General features: G+C 42.0%; 1 protein-coding gene across 4 annotated transcripts in view; it reads right to left on the bottom strand.

The window, feature by feature from the left end:
* Nucleotides 1-17,404, bottom strand: part of PDE8A (phosphodiesterase 8A) — a 154,341-nt gene that overhangs the window by 39,236 nt on the left and 97,701 nt on the right. For all 4 annotated transcript variants that reach the window (XM_054450981.2, XM_063652879.1, XM_063652880.1 and 1 more), the window contains 4 exons: nucleotides 16,076-16,164; nucleotides 10,280-10,358; nucleotides 8,520-8,657; nucleotides 1,658-1,746 (listed from right to left, as the gene is read on the bottom strand). In XM_054450981.2, the coding sequence (XP_054306956.1) occupies nucleotides 1,658-1,746; nucleotides 8,520-8,657; nucleotides 10,280-10,358; nucleotides 16,076-16,164 (395 nt within the window). The remainder of the gene's footprint in view (nucleotides 1-1,657; nucleotides 1,747-8,519; nucleotides 8,658-10,279; nucleotides 10,359-16,075; nucleotides 16,165-17,404) is intronic.

Consider the following 17,404-nt stretch of genomic DNA (forward strand, 5'->3'; position numbering starts at 1 on the left):
TAAAATGAACTGCATGTTAACCAACCGAGAGCCTTTAGTTCCTTAACATGTTTTTATTTTCACAACCCTTTACATTGATGCTTTTCTTCAAGTTCCAACAATCTGCTCATAGTCACTGGTGGCCACAGCCGCAGGCCACACTGGGAGTTGAGGTTCACACTGAACGTGGTTAGCTAGAGGTCTAAAACAAAGCAACAAGGGCTTAGCTCAGAGGCTGCTGACTCTTCTCATTTATTTATTGTTCCTTCAGTTTTTTCACTTTTTCCCCTTGATAATCAAATCCCTATATACTTACCACAAAAAATTTGGAAAGGACATAAAAGGGCAAAGAATCAGAACAGAGAATCCACACAGATCCATCTCCCTGAAGCGATCACCAACTGGCAGCAAAGCCTGGTGACAAAGCACGTGAGCTGTGCAGTCAGTGCTGAGGTCTGCAGCCTGGCTGCGCCTCACGCCGGCAGCTGGACCCCTGGGCTAGAAACCTGACCTCTCTAAGCCTCAGTTTCCTCATCTGTAAAGTGGAGATGTTCACAGTCCCAATCTCACAGGGCTGCAGTTAGGATGGAATGAAGTGGCATCTACCAGACACTGAGAACCGGCCAGGAAGAGAGGGGCTCAGTTAAACAACAGCAGTTACTATAACCGCCACTGCCATACTTTCTCCTGTTCTTTTTTCCTTCTTTTCTTTACATGATTGAGATTAAACACTAGGTATCACTTTACATTTTACTTTTTGCATTTAACATTGTATCATAACCTTTCTCATATTTTTTTTTTCCTTTTGAGACAGTGTCTTACTTTGTTGCCCAGGCTGGAGTACAGTGGCATGATCACAGCTCACTGCAGCCTCAACCTCCCAAGATCAAGCGATTCTCCCACATTGGCCCCCTGAAGTAACTGATAGGTGTGTGTCACCACACCTAGCTAATTTTTAAATTTTTTGTAGGGATCGGGGTCTCACTATATTGCCCAGGTGGATCCCAAACTCCTGGGCTCAAGGGATTTTCCCACCTTGGCCTCCCAAAGTGCTGGGATTACAGGCATGAGGTAATTTAATTTTCTATGATCATCATTTCTAATGGCGGCAATATCTTAGGTGTTCTATAATTCATATTCATAATTTCCATCTTACCATATTATTTCTTTAAGATAGGTTTCTGAGATAAACTGTCTGAAATTTTTAGGTTCCTGATATATACTGGTTTCCAATATACAGTCACATCTGTTTTATATAAGAATATCCATAACTGTTAGTATTTAAAATATTTTTATCTAATTTGATAGGTCTTTGCAGAAATAATACATAGCCTATCAAATTAGATAAAAAATCTTTTCAATATAGGGAGTCTACCAGTCAGTATTATCATTCAACTTACTAAAGTGACATTCTGACTTAAACAAATACTTCAGTTTCTTGTGTATCCATGCAGCTTAAACAAGACTGCCCAGAGTATGTTGGCTCTGGGCTGCAAGTGGAGGGTCAGACTGTAGCCATGAGGAAGTCACCAAGGAAACACTACGCTGGAAAGCCATTCTGTGATGACACCTGACCTTGACACTTCTGTCAGCAGTCCTTAACTTAAATATTCAAAGCAAATTCTGCAATAACCCAAAACACTGTATGTTGATTGATGTACTTGTTTTTTCCACTTACCCTCCCTGCCCAATGACAGGTATTATCTTCACATTTTGTTGTATATTATCTCCGTTTTTCCTTTTGGCGTAGTAAATTCCTTGCCACTCCTATAAATGGAATGTAAGCATCGTCATACTTTGTGTTGAAAACATAAACCCAAGAACATTTTCCACTTCAGTTCTGATTCACTTACATTGCTAAAGCAATTAAGATAAAAAATGATCCCAACCCCAAACTGATTTCAGGTAATTGGACAATTCTTTCTCAACTTCCAAAGTCCATCTCCTTCTGAGTTGCTGACAAAAGTCAGGTCACCATAGTCTAAGTGGTCATATATTTTCAGTGGCCATCTGCAGACAAGAGGGGTCCTGGACCCACAAATAAAGGGCACTCCCCCTCACTTCCTCCTCTCATAACTCCCACCTGCTGAAGTGGAAGAGGGGGCTTAGCCTCTGCCCCGTGTTTGGGAGAGGAAGAATAGCCAGACTGGGGGCCAGAAGGGACCATTATGCGGCCACTACCGGCTTCTGAGGTGAACTAAATGGCTTGAGGCCCTTCTGGGATGTGTGAAGGCTTCACCCCCTGCATATGGGGTGTGGAGGATGAGATAACAGCCAGGATGAAGCTCAGTAAAACAAACGATGAGACCTCAAAACCCAGGGCTGAAATCACGTTAGCTGTGCTCTCCTGATCAGACACAGAACGTGGGGATTCTTTCAGACAGGAAGCGCAGCCTGGGGAAAGAGGCCTACACAGAACAAGACCACAGCAAGAGAACCAGGCTGTGGTGACTCCCTTTATCTTGGGGTGGTAGGGAAAGCCAGGATGGAGCCGGGTTTTGTCACCATCCTAAAATGTTATGAATTCCTCCAAGAAATCACCAAGGCCCTTAAGCTATGGAAATCCCTAAAACCCACAATAGGACACTGAACCCCTAGGGTATTCCATAACCTTTCTTAGCCTTCCAGAGTCCCTCAGGACCTAGAGTTGACCCAGGCCGGGTGCTGAGCACCATGGCAGCCTTGTTGGCTTAGCTGAAGTTTGCTATCCAGAGCCCTACTCCAGGTCAATTCTGAAATATTCTTGTTTGGTACATGGCAACCTGCATCCAAATACCAATGGTAAGAGCTCATCTTCAGACTCCTCCGGGAAAGCAGACCAAAAAGAAACCAGAATACTCCGATAGAATCAAAGGATGATTACTGATGCTTCCTGATATAATTCTGAAAACAATGGGCACCAAAAAAGGGCTATATCAAAAAACAGCCAGAAAGCCCAGCTCAGTCCTTAGGTCACACTGGAGTAGAAGGGAGGTATGGGCCTTGGTACAGTTCTGAGGGGGAGCTCAGCCCAGAGGACGAGGCTTGTAGTCCAAAACCACCAAGGACTAAACAGGGTTCCCTAGGCAGAAATAAGTGGGTTGTCCTCCATGTCCACAACTTGCATGTCTACCTTAGAAGGAAGGCTTCAGCAGACAGGCCTAAGAGTTACTTCTAAAGCTCACTATCAAGGGGAACATGGGAAATTAATTGTGACATTTGCAAAACTGTGAATATACTAAAACCCACCAAATTGTACACTTTGTTTATCTTTTGAGTCAGGTTCTCGCCGTTCACCCAGGCTGGAGTGCAGTGGCACAACCACGGCTTGTTGCAGCCTCAACCTCCCGGGCTCAAGTGATCCTCCTACCTCAGCCTCCCAAGTAGCTGGGACCACAGGCACATACCACCACACCCAGCTATCAAATAGTATACTTTCAACGGGTGACTTGTATGGCATAGAAATTACATCTCAATAAAGCTGTTACATTAAAAAGAGAGAGAAAGAAAAAAAATTACAGGGACCAATTCAATCAGTCAGCATTTAAAAAAATATATTCAGGCTGGGCACAGTGGCTCACATCTGTGATCCCAGCACTTTGGGAGGCTGAGGCGAGTGGATCACGAGGTCAAGAGATTGAGACCATCCTGGCCAATGTGGTGAAACCCCGTCTCTACTAAAAATACAAAAAATTAGCTGGGTGTGGTGGCATGTGCCTGTAGTCCCAGCTACTCGGGAGGCTGAGGCAGGAGAATCACTTGAACCTGGGAGGCAGAGCTTGCAGTGAGCAGCCTGGTGACAGAGCGAGACTCCGTCTCAAAAAAAAAAAACAAAAACCAAACAAAAAAACATATATATATATGTATATATATATATATTTTTTTCCAGGATTTTCTTGTCCTTTCTGAATAGACTTGGCTGACTGAGCGATCCCAAGTCAAGGCTAACAGGCCATTCCAGCCAAAGTTCCACAGTCCATCTAAAGGAGCAGGACAATTTAGGCAATGGCTTGGCTAGGGTAACAGAGTAAGTTTTTCAGTCACCAGTGGAAACAAAAAATATTTACTTACATAAATATCACACAAGATTTAGTTCCAGCTGGGCACAGTGGCTCACGCCTGTAATCCCAGCACTTCTGGAGGCCGAGGCAGGCAGATCATGAGGTCAGGAGTTCGAGACCAGCCTGGCCAACATGGTGAAACCTCGTCTCTACTAAAAGTACAAAAATTAGTCAGGCGTGGTGGTAGGCGCCTGTAATCCCAGCTACTCAGGAGGCTGGGGCAGGAGAATTGCTTCAACCTGGGAGGCAGAGGTTGCAGTGAGCCGATATCACGCCACTGCACTCCAGCCTGGGCAACAGAGCGAGACTCTGTCTCGAGGAAAAAAAAAAAAAATTTAGTTCCTGAGAATAATAACAGTACTACCTTAGAATACTATCATGAAGATTAGGTTGGGTAATTCATGTAAACTCTTAGCAAAGTCCTGACATACAGTAAACATTCAGTAAATGAGCTGGTTTGGGTGCAGGTGGTTTGCACAGGCCTCTTTCTCCAGGCCAAGCTCCCCTCGGAACAGGAGTAAGACTATTACCTCCCTTCTGTCTGCTACAAGCTATGCACCAAGGTATTGATGCAGTCCCTCTTGGCACCCGTTGTCTTGAGAATTAAATCATCATCATCCAGCCATCCTATCCCCAGGGTGAGCACAGTGTGTGCACATGATAAACTGTCAAAGAACACCTGGGGCTTTTGTTACTGAACGGGAAAGGTAGGCTGAGGTTCAACTATAGAATCCTGGCACCCAAGCTGAGGACTATGAGCTCTATGCTGAGGAAGCAACATGACAAAGTGATGACTCAGTAAGACTAATCAGGCAGTAGTGTATGGTGGACCGAGTGGAGATGGAGGATTCCGGACAAGGAGACAGAGTTACATACTGTAACTCCAGAGTGTGAGAAGAAGGCCCTGAGCAAGGTCAGGCCCAGGCAATGGACCCTCAAAGCAGGGATTTAACGGCCATCAATGCTTGCGGATTTGATAGAGGGGACCAACGGGCAGGAAGGGATCAAAACCATTTCAGGAATCTAAGTCAAAGCAACTGTAAGGTTGGTCCATGAGCAGAGACAGCAGGAGTTGGAAGAGAGATTGGGTTTTTGGGAGATGAGAGAAAACCATTGCTAGACAATTAAGATGATAATAGGATGCTGAACCAGACCTTGGAAAAGAGGCTGACACTAAAACCAGAGAAGTGTGAGATTTCTACACAGAGCAGAAAAGATACTTCAACAACAAAGGAATATTCTGAGGGACAACAGTAGGGGGCAAAGGCCAGAGTTCTCGTAAATCTGGGAGGAAATAGAAGGAAGAAGAGTAGGAAAAGGGGAGCCAGTCAGAGAGGAAAGCAAAGGCACAGGAGCTAATGAAGGTAAAAGTTTTGAAACGCTAAAGAGTTCTGCAGCTGCACATCATCATCATAGGCATCTAAGTAGCCACCATTTATTTGGTACCCATTAAATGACAGAAGAAGAACACACAGTTTCTGAGGGAGGGAAAAAAAAAAATCAAGATTTTTAAAAGAGGCCAAGCATGGTGGCTCACGCCTGTAATCCCAGCACTTTGGGAAGCTGAGGGAGGAGGACTGCTTGAGACTAGGAGTTTGAGACCAGCCTGGGCAACACAGTGAGACCCCATTTCTAAAAAATATGTTTAAAAAATTAGCCAGGTGTGATGGTAGACACCTGTGGTCCCAGCTACTTGGGAGGCTGAAGTGGGAAAACCTCTTGAGCCTGGGAGATCAAGGCTGCAGTGAGCCAAGATCGTGCTACTGCACTCCAGCCTGGGTGACAGATCAAGTCCATGTCTCAAGAAAAAAAAGAAAAGAAAAAGATCTCTAAAAGAGAAGTGACAATGTAAAGTTTACGTATCTGAGAAGATGGGAGACTATGGGTTCTAGAGCCCTGATAGACAAGTCTTAGGGAAGAACAAAAAAGAGAAGAGTCAGGTGGATATACATACAGGATGCAAAGAAGCATGAGTGCGGGGGCTGGAAATCAACATACCTGTTATTTTTACCCAAAAGAGGAGCCACTAACAATGGGCGGCAGGGGTTTGTGGAGATGGAAAATGTTTATAATATTCCCTGCTTGAACACCATCAAAATATCTCTTCCGCCCCAAGAAGGTCCAACTTCAATATCCAACACCTAGTATCTGACACTCCAAGGTCCCAACTCCTAGCCATCTGGCCATTTCCTAAGTCTCCATTCTGCAATGCTGGTCTCTAGCAGATGCCTGAATTCCCCTTCCTGATCACAGTGCCACTGTTCCATAAGGCCTGCTGACCCCTCAACAAGCCCTGCTCCCCGGAGATGGAATTATGGATTCTTCCACCTCAAAACACGGGCCAGCTCAGCGGCCTGCCCTGCTGCCATGTTGCCATAGACCAGCAGCTTGCTGACAAAGGACAAAGGTCACTTTTCCATGCTCCCCAAAAACTGGGAAAAACGAAACAAATACCCAGGCTCTTTTTAGAAATAAAGCAGTACAGGCCAGCTGCAGCGGCTCACGCCTGTTAATCCTAAAACTTTGGGTGGCTGATTATTGGACTGCTTGAGCCCAGGAGTTCGAGACCAACCTGGACAACACACGGAGACCCCGTCTCTACAAATAATTAAAAAATTAGGCATGATGGCATGTGCCCATGGTCCCAGCAACTCAGGAGGCTGAGGTGGGAGGACTGCCTGAGCCCAGGAGGTCAAGGCTGTTGCACCTCTGCATTCCAGCTTGGGTAACAGAATGAGACCCTGTCTCAAGAAAAAAAAAAAAAAAAAAAAAAGGAAAGCAGTATAGGGGTCAATAATTTGATGATGTTTCCTATTCTTTGCCCACAATAAGTATAATTTTAGAGAGCAGGTCTCTTGCTATTCAAGTTTGAGGTCTTTTGTTACCTGGTGCCCAAGGCACAACCCCAGCAGAGGTGAGACACAGTTCACACAGAACTGGATGGAGCCCAGCACTTATAGCACATCCCTTCCTTACCTCTACTTGCCCCCTCAGGGAGAGGGACATGGAATGCCTCAATGGAAGTTCTGCCACATCAAGGTGTCCAAGGCCCATCCTGGTTCATACCCAGTTGAACCTCACAACAAAACCACTGGCTCATCCAGTAGCAGCAAGGAACCTAAATGCCAGGATTGAGGTGGTCATGGTAACGCCCCCACCACGGCTGCTGTGGTCTCGGATGACTGCTGCTCTGTGGCCTCCTTCTGAGTATGCTCTTCTCAACCATGGAAAGGAATACTTGCCCTCACCTACATGGTGCACCTGAGCACCTGAGGGTCTCTTCATCCATCTCAGCCTTCATACCTCTCTTTCTAGAGGACCTTCCACTCCCTCTAGTAAAAAAACGAAACAAAACAAAACAAAAAAACAACAAAAAAACATCCTGGACAGAAAAGTTGAAGGCAAAATAGAGCAGTGCCTACTTTTGTCATTCCCCTGGCAGGGCTTCCCTGGCCTATTATTTCCTTGTTCTCACTTCAAGGCAATGTTGTGTGCTCAGAGACATAGGAAAGGCAAAGAAAAACAGGCCCATTCATGGTGTCTTCATGGGGTCCAAGATGAGTGGAGTATAAGCTTTGCACAGCACCCTGCCCCTGTGGTAAGCTGCCGTTTTGTGCTACAAGATAGGAACTAGCCAAATGCCATAGGGGAGAGAGTATCACTTCCATCAGTGCCTCCACAGAGCAGGCAGCACAAGTCACCAATTCTTCAAATGTTTGAAATAATCAGATTAATAGTCTCTATCCAACTTCCAAAAGCCAAAAAAAAAAAAACAAACAAGTCCAGCAGAAAGGACCACGAATGATTGTGAAAAGCAGTAGCCTTTTCCTTCTCATCATAGTTTAAAATCTGTCACAGTGAGGCACTATCAGAGGCTGTGGTTCAGAGAAATAACCTTTCAGACTGAGCCTGCCTTTCTTCTGCCTGTTCCTTCAGCACCATGATTATGTGACTTCTTACATTATTGAATAATGGTTACTTTTATTTGTCTGTTTCCAACCCTTGAATATGAGCTCTCTAAGGCAGGAATTTTTGTTTTGCTCTTCTTTGCATACCAGAATCTAGCACAGTGTCTGGCTAACAGAAGGCATTTTTAAAATGCTCAATGAATTAACGAGGCTTGGAGAAATCTTGGGCTCAGATGTTTTCTGAGAATGTGCTGCCTTACTGGCAATTCTTTACCCAGAACCATTTGCCAACATCTACAACTAAGAAGACCAATTATTAGAAAGATCAAGTTATTCACTTACTACAAAGATAAAAACAATGATTGTTAAGTGTCAATTCAAGTTACTTTGCTTATTGGCTAATCATATTATATATTTTCTTGGCCCCAGTTTCCTCACCTGCAAAATGGATATAACAGGGATAACACTCCCTATACTTCCCTGGGCTGCTGGGAGGAGTAAGACTGAGATTACCTGGTAGTACTCAATGAACACTAACTCTTCCTTCTCTCTGTGTCGTGAAAGTTAAAAAAGGTACTGACCTCTTACTTACCTTGCCTATCCTGATGCATGAATTTATAGTATCGAGCAAGTCAGCCTTTTTTTCATTTATAGGAACTTCTCCTAACTCCTTCCCTATTAATTCACCTGACTGATAGCCCATTGTTGTTTCAAATGCAGGATTTGCATACTGAAGGGAGACAAAAGAAAAAACATAAAGTGAATTAAAAGTCATTTTGAAAAAGAGGACAATCAAAGGTCTTCGACCTAAGCCCTTCAGGTTTTTCCCCAGAAAAAGCTCAGGAGCCTGGACCTCACCGTGGCAGTTCTGAAGCCATAAGCACATAACCCACGAAGAATTCTGGAGCCCAGATGAGCTTCTGCTTGGGTGATACCCGGCTGGGCTTTCTGCTATGTTCTCCTGAGGCTCCAGGAGGGCAGCAGGCCCACTCCCACTTCAACAGGGGCAGAGGAAGGGATGTGCACAGGGCCAAACCAGGAGCTGCTACAACAGGGCTGTTTAGATGGGGGATGGGGGTGGGGGGATGATGGAATAAAGGTAGAGTGCAAAACACTCAGGCTGTCCTCCCCCTCCACACATTGACCTCAGCAAGTCACTTAATCCCTCTGAGACTCTTATCCGGATATGGGAATGAAACATTTCTCTTGTCTCTTTCATATGGTTCGAATAAATGATGTGTATGGAAAGCAGGCTATGAACTAGGAAGTCATTACAAATGTAAGGCTTTGTGGTTAAGTTTCAAATATGACTGTAAGATAAGCAGAAAATATATGGGAAAACTGTGCACGTGCTAATGATGATGATGATAAAACAATAATTGATACTATCTGTCAGGGTCTGTTTTCCTCACTGGGCACTATAGTAAACACTTCACATACATTAACTCATTTAGTCCTCATGACATCCCTACAAAAGGCAGGCTGTTGTTCTTACTAATATTACTTTCATTTCCACAGATGAGAAAGCAGATTCAGTTGGATTAAACAACTTGCCCAAAGTTGTTCAGCTGAAGCAGGATGGAGCCCAGGCCCGTCTGACACCAAAGCCTGTGCCCTCAAACACCGGCCCGCGCTGCCTCTCAGGGCACCAACTCAAAGTCAATACCATCAACTCTTCAACAAGGAAGTCACAAGTCATATTAAAGTGAAAGACTGGAGAGCCCAGAAGTAAGAAAGACTGGAGAGCTCCAAAGTGGAGCTAATTCTCAGACAAAATGAATGTTTTTTTCTGGTGCAACTCCCTTTTTTGCTGTTATCTGAAAACATTAAGCTATGTTGCCTTAAGTCACTCATATAAACCCACTTTGCTAATAATGTGTAATTTATTCAGTACTTACTAGGTATGTTATTTCTGAAACTTCTAGTTGTTTCTAGTATATTTCTGTAAGTGCAAATTATCTTCAAAAACAGTGAGAAAGGTGAAAGACTCGCACTCGCAGAACTTATGGTCAGAGCATTCCTCCTCGTACAACAGCACTACCCCCAAGCCCCCAGCAATCATCCTTTTCAGTAAGTCTCTCCTTGTTAAATAAACAAACTAGTGGAAATAATGAATGCAAATGTGGCATTTCTATAGGCATTTTCTAGCACCTTAATTATTAGTATGTTTTCTAATCTATAGAGAGCTTATTTTAAATTACATATTTGATTTTGTTCTGATAATCCTCGAAGGAAAAACTGGTCTCCTGAACTTCAAAAAGAAAAAAAAAATCATACTGGAGAGGTTCAATCCTAAAAGTTGGAAAAAACAAAACAAGAAATCCAGAAAGACAGATTTCCAAAATAACAAACCTGTATACAACGGTCTTCGCTTGTAATTTCAATTGCATCTTCACTGTTTTCTAATGCAGTGAATACTGAGTTACAAGCCCTTTATGAGTAAACAAAAAAAGGAATGATTAATGTAAATACTACAAAATAAAATCTTGGGTTATTACATTAACTTATTTAAATGTATTTTTTTGTCTGATTTATAAGGAAGGGAGAAAATATTTTAAAACATAAAAAGAAATAAACACCCCCCTGCAAGCCCCTCCATTGGGATCATCACTATGTACACACTGTGGTATCCTTCCTTCCAATGTGAAGGAAAGACACACTGGGCCAGTGAGCCAGGGTGGCCACACACCAGGGTCAAATCACAGCTCTTCAGCAGTGACTGAACCCCATCAAGCCTTCCCTCTCACCACCTTAGAGTCCTCATGAAGACTAAATAAGAGAATAGAGTCAAGAATACTGCACAGAGCCTGGCAAAGAGAAGGCAATCATTTGTACCTATTATTTTAAACAAATTATTTTCACAAAATTGAGGGCATCTGGAATGACTAGCTTTGCTTCCTCCTTTCTTCACTTAGCCTTCTTCTGTGAGCATTTTCTCACTTCCTTCATGTTTGAAAACATTTTTAAAATTATGCAAGTGACAATGTTTATTGAAAAAAATTAGAAAATAAACATTAACAAAAATAAGTGGAATACTATATCACACCCACTTGAATAATAAAAAAAACAGTTGATAACATGTATTAGTGAGGAACCCTCCTACACTGCTGGTGGGAATGTAAAAAAGTGCAGCCCCTTTTTGGGAAACAGCCCCATTATGTTCACACAAAAACTTATACACAAATGTTCATAGCAGTATTACTCAGAAAAGCCAAAAAATGGAAAAAACCCAAATGTCCATCAACTGATGAATGGATAAACAAAATGTGGTATATCCATACAATGGAATATTATGCAGACATAAAAGGACATGAAGTCTTGATATATGCCATAACATGAATGAACCTTGAAAACTGTAAGCCAGTCACAAGGATCACACAGTGTATGAAATGTCCAGAATACGCAAATCTGCAGAGATAGAAAGTAGATTGGGCTGGGGGCGGTGGCTCACGCCTGTAATCCCAACACTTTGGGAGGCTAAGGCGGGTGGATCACCTGAGGTCAGCAGTTCAAGACCAGCCTGGCCAACGTGATGAAACCCCGTCTCTACTAAAAATACAAAAAAAAGATTAGCAGGGCATGGTGGCAGGCGCCTGTAATCCCAGCTACTTCGGGAACCTGAGGCAGGAGAATCTCTTGAACCCAGGAAGCAGAGGTTGCAGTGAGCCGAGATTGCATCATTGCACTCCAGCCTGGGATGGGGATAATAAAAATGTTCTAAAATTGTGGTGACTGAAGCACAACTCTATGAATATACTAAAATCCTTTGAATATACCTCAATAAAGCTGTTTAAAAATAATATGATCAAATAACCTGAAATCCCAATACCTAGATATCTCAACATTCTATTTTATAGAAAAAAATCTAATTATTTTCAATAAGCATTGAAAAATGTTCTAGGCATTAACTTGTACAAATGCATATGTAATATGTATACAAAAACAAGATCATACACTACAGTTTTATAATCTGCTTTTCTTACTGGCACACTATACATTAATCTTTCCATATCAATAATTGTAATTCTTTATCATCACTTTAAATAACTATATAATATTCTAAGATTATATTATGATTTATTCAATAAATCCCCTATGACTAGACATTTAGGTTGCTTCCAGGTTTTTTCCTTATATAAGTAATCTCTCAAAGAATGATTTTAAGATTCTCTGGCCTCAGAAGATGGAAAAAAAAGAAAACAACTGCCTGCTTATAAAGTGCAGAGATACTACTAAGTAAACTCTAAAAATAACAATGCTGGCCAGGCACGGTGGATCACGCCTGTAATGCCAGCACTCTGGGAGGCAGAAGTAGGCAGATCGCTTGAGTCCAGGTGTTCAAGACCAGCTGGGCAACATGGCAAAATCCTGTCTCTACAAAAAATAAAAAATTAGCTGGCCTGGTGGTATACATCCGTAGTCCTAGCTACTTGAGAAGCTGAGGTGGGAGGACTCCTTGAGCCCAAGAGGTCAAGGATGCAGTGAGCAGTGATCACACAACTGCACTCCAGCCCGGGCAACAGAGTGAGACCCTGTCTCTAAATAAGTAAATAAATAAAACAATGCCTTTACATTATTGCTGGTATTACTAAACTGTCTCACTAAAGATAATAGCTTAGCCAATAAAAATTAGCTCATTTTTAGCATGTAAAAAAAAAAACAGGAGATAATATGTAAATTATAGCTCAATAAAGTTGTTATTTAAAAAAAAAAAAGCAAAAAACACACTGGGCGTGGTGGCTCACACCTGTAATCCTAGCACTAGTCAAGAGTTTGAGACCAGCCTGACCAACATGGTGAAACCTCGTATCTACTAAAAAATACAATAACAACAAAAAATTAGCCAGGCTTGGTGGCACGTACCTCTGTAATACCAGCTACTTGGGAGGCTGAGGCAGGAGAATCGCTTGAACCTGGGAGGTGAAGGTTGCAGTGAGCAGAGATCGTGCCACTGCACTCCAGCCTGGGCAACAGAGTGAGACTCTGTTTCAAAAAATCAAAAAATCAAAAATAAAATAAGCAAAAAACAATAAGAAGTTCTCATCTCCAATATAACAAGCTTGGAGGAGATGGATCTGTGAGAAGCCCTACTGGGTTTTATCATACTTTTTTTAACTTTTGCAGATACGGTAAATAAAAAAACGTTAAATCATTTGCATGTCTTTATTAGTGAGGTTGAACATCTTTTCACATTTATTGGCCATTAATATCTCTTGTGAACCGCTTGAACATGTCTTTTAATATTTTTCTAATTTTTAATTGATCATTTTTCAATTGATTAATCAAAGCTCTTCATGTATTTATTAGGACATTAACCTAATGTCTGTCCTATATGTTACAAACATATTTTTCCCAGTTACTCATTTGTCTAAATTTTAAACATTATTTAAGGTTTAACTGTAGATAAGCTTAACATTTTTATGTTGTCTAATCTGATTATCTTCCTTTATAAAATGTGGCTTTTATAAGTGTTAGTTTATAATGACTTTGTCATCCAATTATGTATGTCCACTTTTATTTTTTAGTACTTATGTAGCCCTACTTTTTCACATTTAAGTCTTTAATTCATTGGAGTTCATTTTGCAGGTAGGACGTGAGATTGGAACGTAGCTTAACTTTCTTTCCAACTAGTGAACCAACTATCACAATTCTAGTCACTGAAAAGTCCACTTTTTCCTGTGTTGATTTAAAATGCCATGTAATCACATGCTAAATTCTTTTTTTTTTTTTTTTTTTTTTTACTTTTTGAGATGGAGTGTTGCTCTTGTTGCCCAGGCTGGAGTGCAGTGGCTCGATCTCAGCTCACTGCAACCTTCACCTCCCAGGTTCAAGTGATTATCCTGCCTCAGCCTGCCAAGTAGCTGGGATGACAGGCATGCGCCACCATGCCCAGCTAATTTTTTGTATTTTTTTTAGTAGAGACGGGGTTTCATAATGTTGGCCAGGCTGGTCTTGAACTCCTGACCTCAGGTGACCCACCCGCCTCAGCCTCCCAAAGTGCAGAGATTACAGGCTTGAGCCACCATGCCCAGCCGATCATATACTAAATTCTGAAATATATCCAAGTCTGTTTTTTTTTTTTTTGAGACGGAGTCTTGCTCTTGTTGCCCAGGCTGGAGTGCAATGGCACGATCTCAGCTCACTGCAACCTCTGCCTCCCAGGTTCAAGCGATTCTCCTGCCTCAGCCTCCTGAATAGCTGGGATTACAGGTGCCCACCACTACGCCCAGCTAATTTTAGTATTTTTAGTAGAGATGGGGTTTTGCCATGTTGGCCAGGCTTGTCTCGAACTCCTGACCTCGTGATCCGCCCGCCTCAGCCTCCCAAAGTGGTGGGATTACAGGCATGAGCCACCGCGCCTGGCCTGTTTCTGGTTTTTATATTCTAGTTTACCAATCTAGCAGTAACACCCTTGCTTGTTACAGCTTTTTAGTGCATTTTAGTATCTGACAGAATAAGACTCTATTTCTCCCAATTCTCTAGCCTCACATTTCCTTTCCCTTTATATTTTTATATCTCCCTGTATAATGGACATCATAATATGGCTGCCAGCTGGAGCACAGAGAACAAAGCAGGGCATGATGGGAGATGAGGACACAGAGGTAAAAAGTGTACAGACCATGGAGACCTTTGTAGGCTACACTTTGGAGTTTGGACTTCATCTTGAAGGCAGTGGGTGCCTATTTGGGGTGTCACAGAACAGGAACACAAATGGAATTGTGTTACATCTGTGTGGAGAATGAAGGAGGAGTCAAGACTAGACATAGGGAGACTAACCAGTGGTTTCAATAATCCAGGTAAAAAGAGAGGGACCTAGACTAAGAGTAGCAGTGGAGATGAAGATTAAGTGGACAGATTCCAAAAATTAGTAAGATCAATTGGACTTGGTGAGTGACTGGATTTAGGGATGTATGTAGAAGAAACAGGGGTTTTAGTTTAGGACCACAAGGTAGATGACAGCTAAGGTATACAGGAGGAAAAGGTTTGAGGTTACAGTCAGATTTAGAGATGGGAGAAAGAATGAATGCAGTTTCGAAAATGCGGATTTCAGTTTAAAGGACTATTTTTGCCATTTGCTGCTTACAAGATCTTGAGTGTAAGTCAGTTAATTTCCTAGGTCTCAGTTTCTGATTCTTGATTGGATAAAATAAGCTCCAACATCACCTACTGCTCCAAAATTCTACTCTCCTCTGAGAGAGGGTAGTAGCCTAATTCACTGTGGGAGTGCTGCAGCCAGGCTGAGATGACCCAGGAGTGGGAAAAAAGCAGGCCCAAGGGCAACCATCTACCTTAAGTTTCCTTGCAAAATCTAGCAGCATAAAAATCTCTTTTGTATACCACACCAGCCTTCAAACACCTCTGCTCAGCAGCACTTCTCTGCTAACTCACACTCTGCCCGCTAATCATTCATTTCATTTTGTCTATAAAGTAGCTATCTTCCCTACACGTGGAATCCTGTACTGGTCCTTATTAATCTTGGTACTCCCATTCCGATCCCCTTTGACTGTCTTGGGCACATACAAATGAAATGATTCAATTCTCTCTTTGATCCCTAGTAAAGGAAATGTTAAAGAATAGTTGAACACCCAAGGAAGAAACAAACCTAAAATGATAGGAAGCTGCTGACTTTATTTTTGTTTTGTCAAGCTGATAAAATTATATTAATTTTTCTGCTTTTATTACTCCACAAAGAATGAGGCCTCTACTCATTTCACTCAAAAAAAAAAAAACAAAAACCCCTGTTTATCAAGAGCAGATAAAATGCTTATTGTAGAGAACAAAAAAAAGGTCACCTACCAGAGATAACTAATGTTAATAGATGGGGGGGTGTATATTAAAACCATTTTTTTCCCCTTAGAAAACAAAACAGATAATCCAGCATATGCAATTTGTATTCTGCTTTTTAAACTTACTATTATTTGGGGGCTCCATTTTTAAATGTGAGTCTCTAATCACTAAAATGACCCCTTATTAGACATCCAGGCAGACTCCAGAAAGTCTGTACGAGGGGAGCTGCCACTCCATTCTCTCCAATCCCATTTCTGCAAGAGGCCATTTATGGCTCAAAAGTAATCCCCACAACCAAAGTTCTCACTTGCCATGCTGCCCTGTGTGGCCTGGAGGGCTTTCCAGAAGTGGTAGAATTACCTGAGTTTCAGTTGTGATCGCACCTCTCCAAACTCCAACTGGAGCAGTTCATTGTAGCAGGCCATGATGTTGGGGTTTTCTACATACCTCTACAAAAAGAAAGAGGAATTTTGTGGATAAACAAAAGTGCTTCTTTATTTGTGCCAATAAAAATAACCCTTTAAACAAACTTTTCAACTTGGCAACTGAAATCTAAAAAATACTTTATCATTAATGATGAACAGAAAGTAAGAGAGAAACTTTATGGGCATCAAATTAGCTTTTAAAAAAATAGGGTTTAAGAATGCTTTTCCTTCTATCATTTAGTAGGCTTTCATTAAAAAAAAAATGCTTTTCTTTCAGCATCTTCCGTTAAGAGCATTTTGGTTGTTTTCATGTCACTGATAAAGCAAGGTTAGAACATGTAGAGGAGGAAATTTATTAACTAAAGTCCTACTTATATTAGGCTTTCGGAGTATATTCAAGAACAGTATTTGGTCCTCTTTAAAGTCATGTAAGTTTACAATAAGCAAAAATACACTTGCATTTCTATTTGCACCTGTATTTCACAGGGGGAGCCCAACATGGGCAACATTTTCCTGAACTAACCTCCAACAGTGGCTCAGTGAAGCCGACAGATGATTATCTTCCACAGCAGAGGCACTGGCAGAAGCCATGGATGGATTTGCCCAGTGTCTCTTATAGCCGTGGACATTAAGTATTTTGTATAACCTTTACATAGTGGAAATATCTCACGACAAAGTGAATTACATAGTTCTGAGAAGATGGACCCATTCCACCATCAAATTAAATACTCCATGAAGACATCTTAGCAGCCACTGTGTTCTGTCATATAGTTCTATTCAGATGTAAAAATATTTGTGAACATTTCTCCCCCGTTTCTAAAGAGCTCCTTGCTTTTTACCTGCACAGTAAGTGGACAATACTCTACCTGGCTGAAGAGGAAGCTGATGCCTAAGAGGTGGAGCCTCTGCATATCACTATCTATAAGCCCCAGCCAGCCCCATCTGGGACAGGGGTTCCCTTGAAGAGTTCCTTCTACTACCACGGTGAGCGCAAACGGCCCGCCTGAACTGTGATCAGGGTCTTGTCTGGGTGTCGAGCAACCTAAAAATCTAGCCCTTGGTTCGTGCCTTAAAAGCTGTATGATTGTATATAAAGGCACCTAACATTCCTGGGCCTGCTTCCTCAACTGTAAAGCAAGAAAAATAATACTGTTCCTACACAATGAAGGTCACCGTGAGAATACAAAGACATAATGGGAGAAAGCATTTTAAGTACAAACTGCTGCATAAATGTAAAGAACAGCTACTGTCACCCCCACAGGGG

The sequence above is a fragment of the Pongo pygmaeus genome, chromosome 16 (assembly GCF_028885625.2).
Source record: "Pongo pygmaeus isolate AG05252 chromosome 16, NHGRI_mPonPyg2-v2.0_pri, whole genome shotgun sequence".
NCBI classification, from domain to species: domain Eukaryota; kingdom Metazoa; phylum Chordata; class Mammalia; order Primates; family Hominidae; genus Pongo; species Pongo pygmaeus.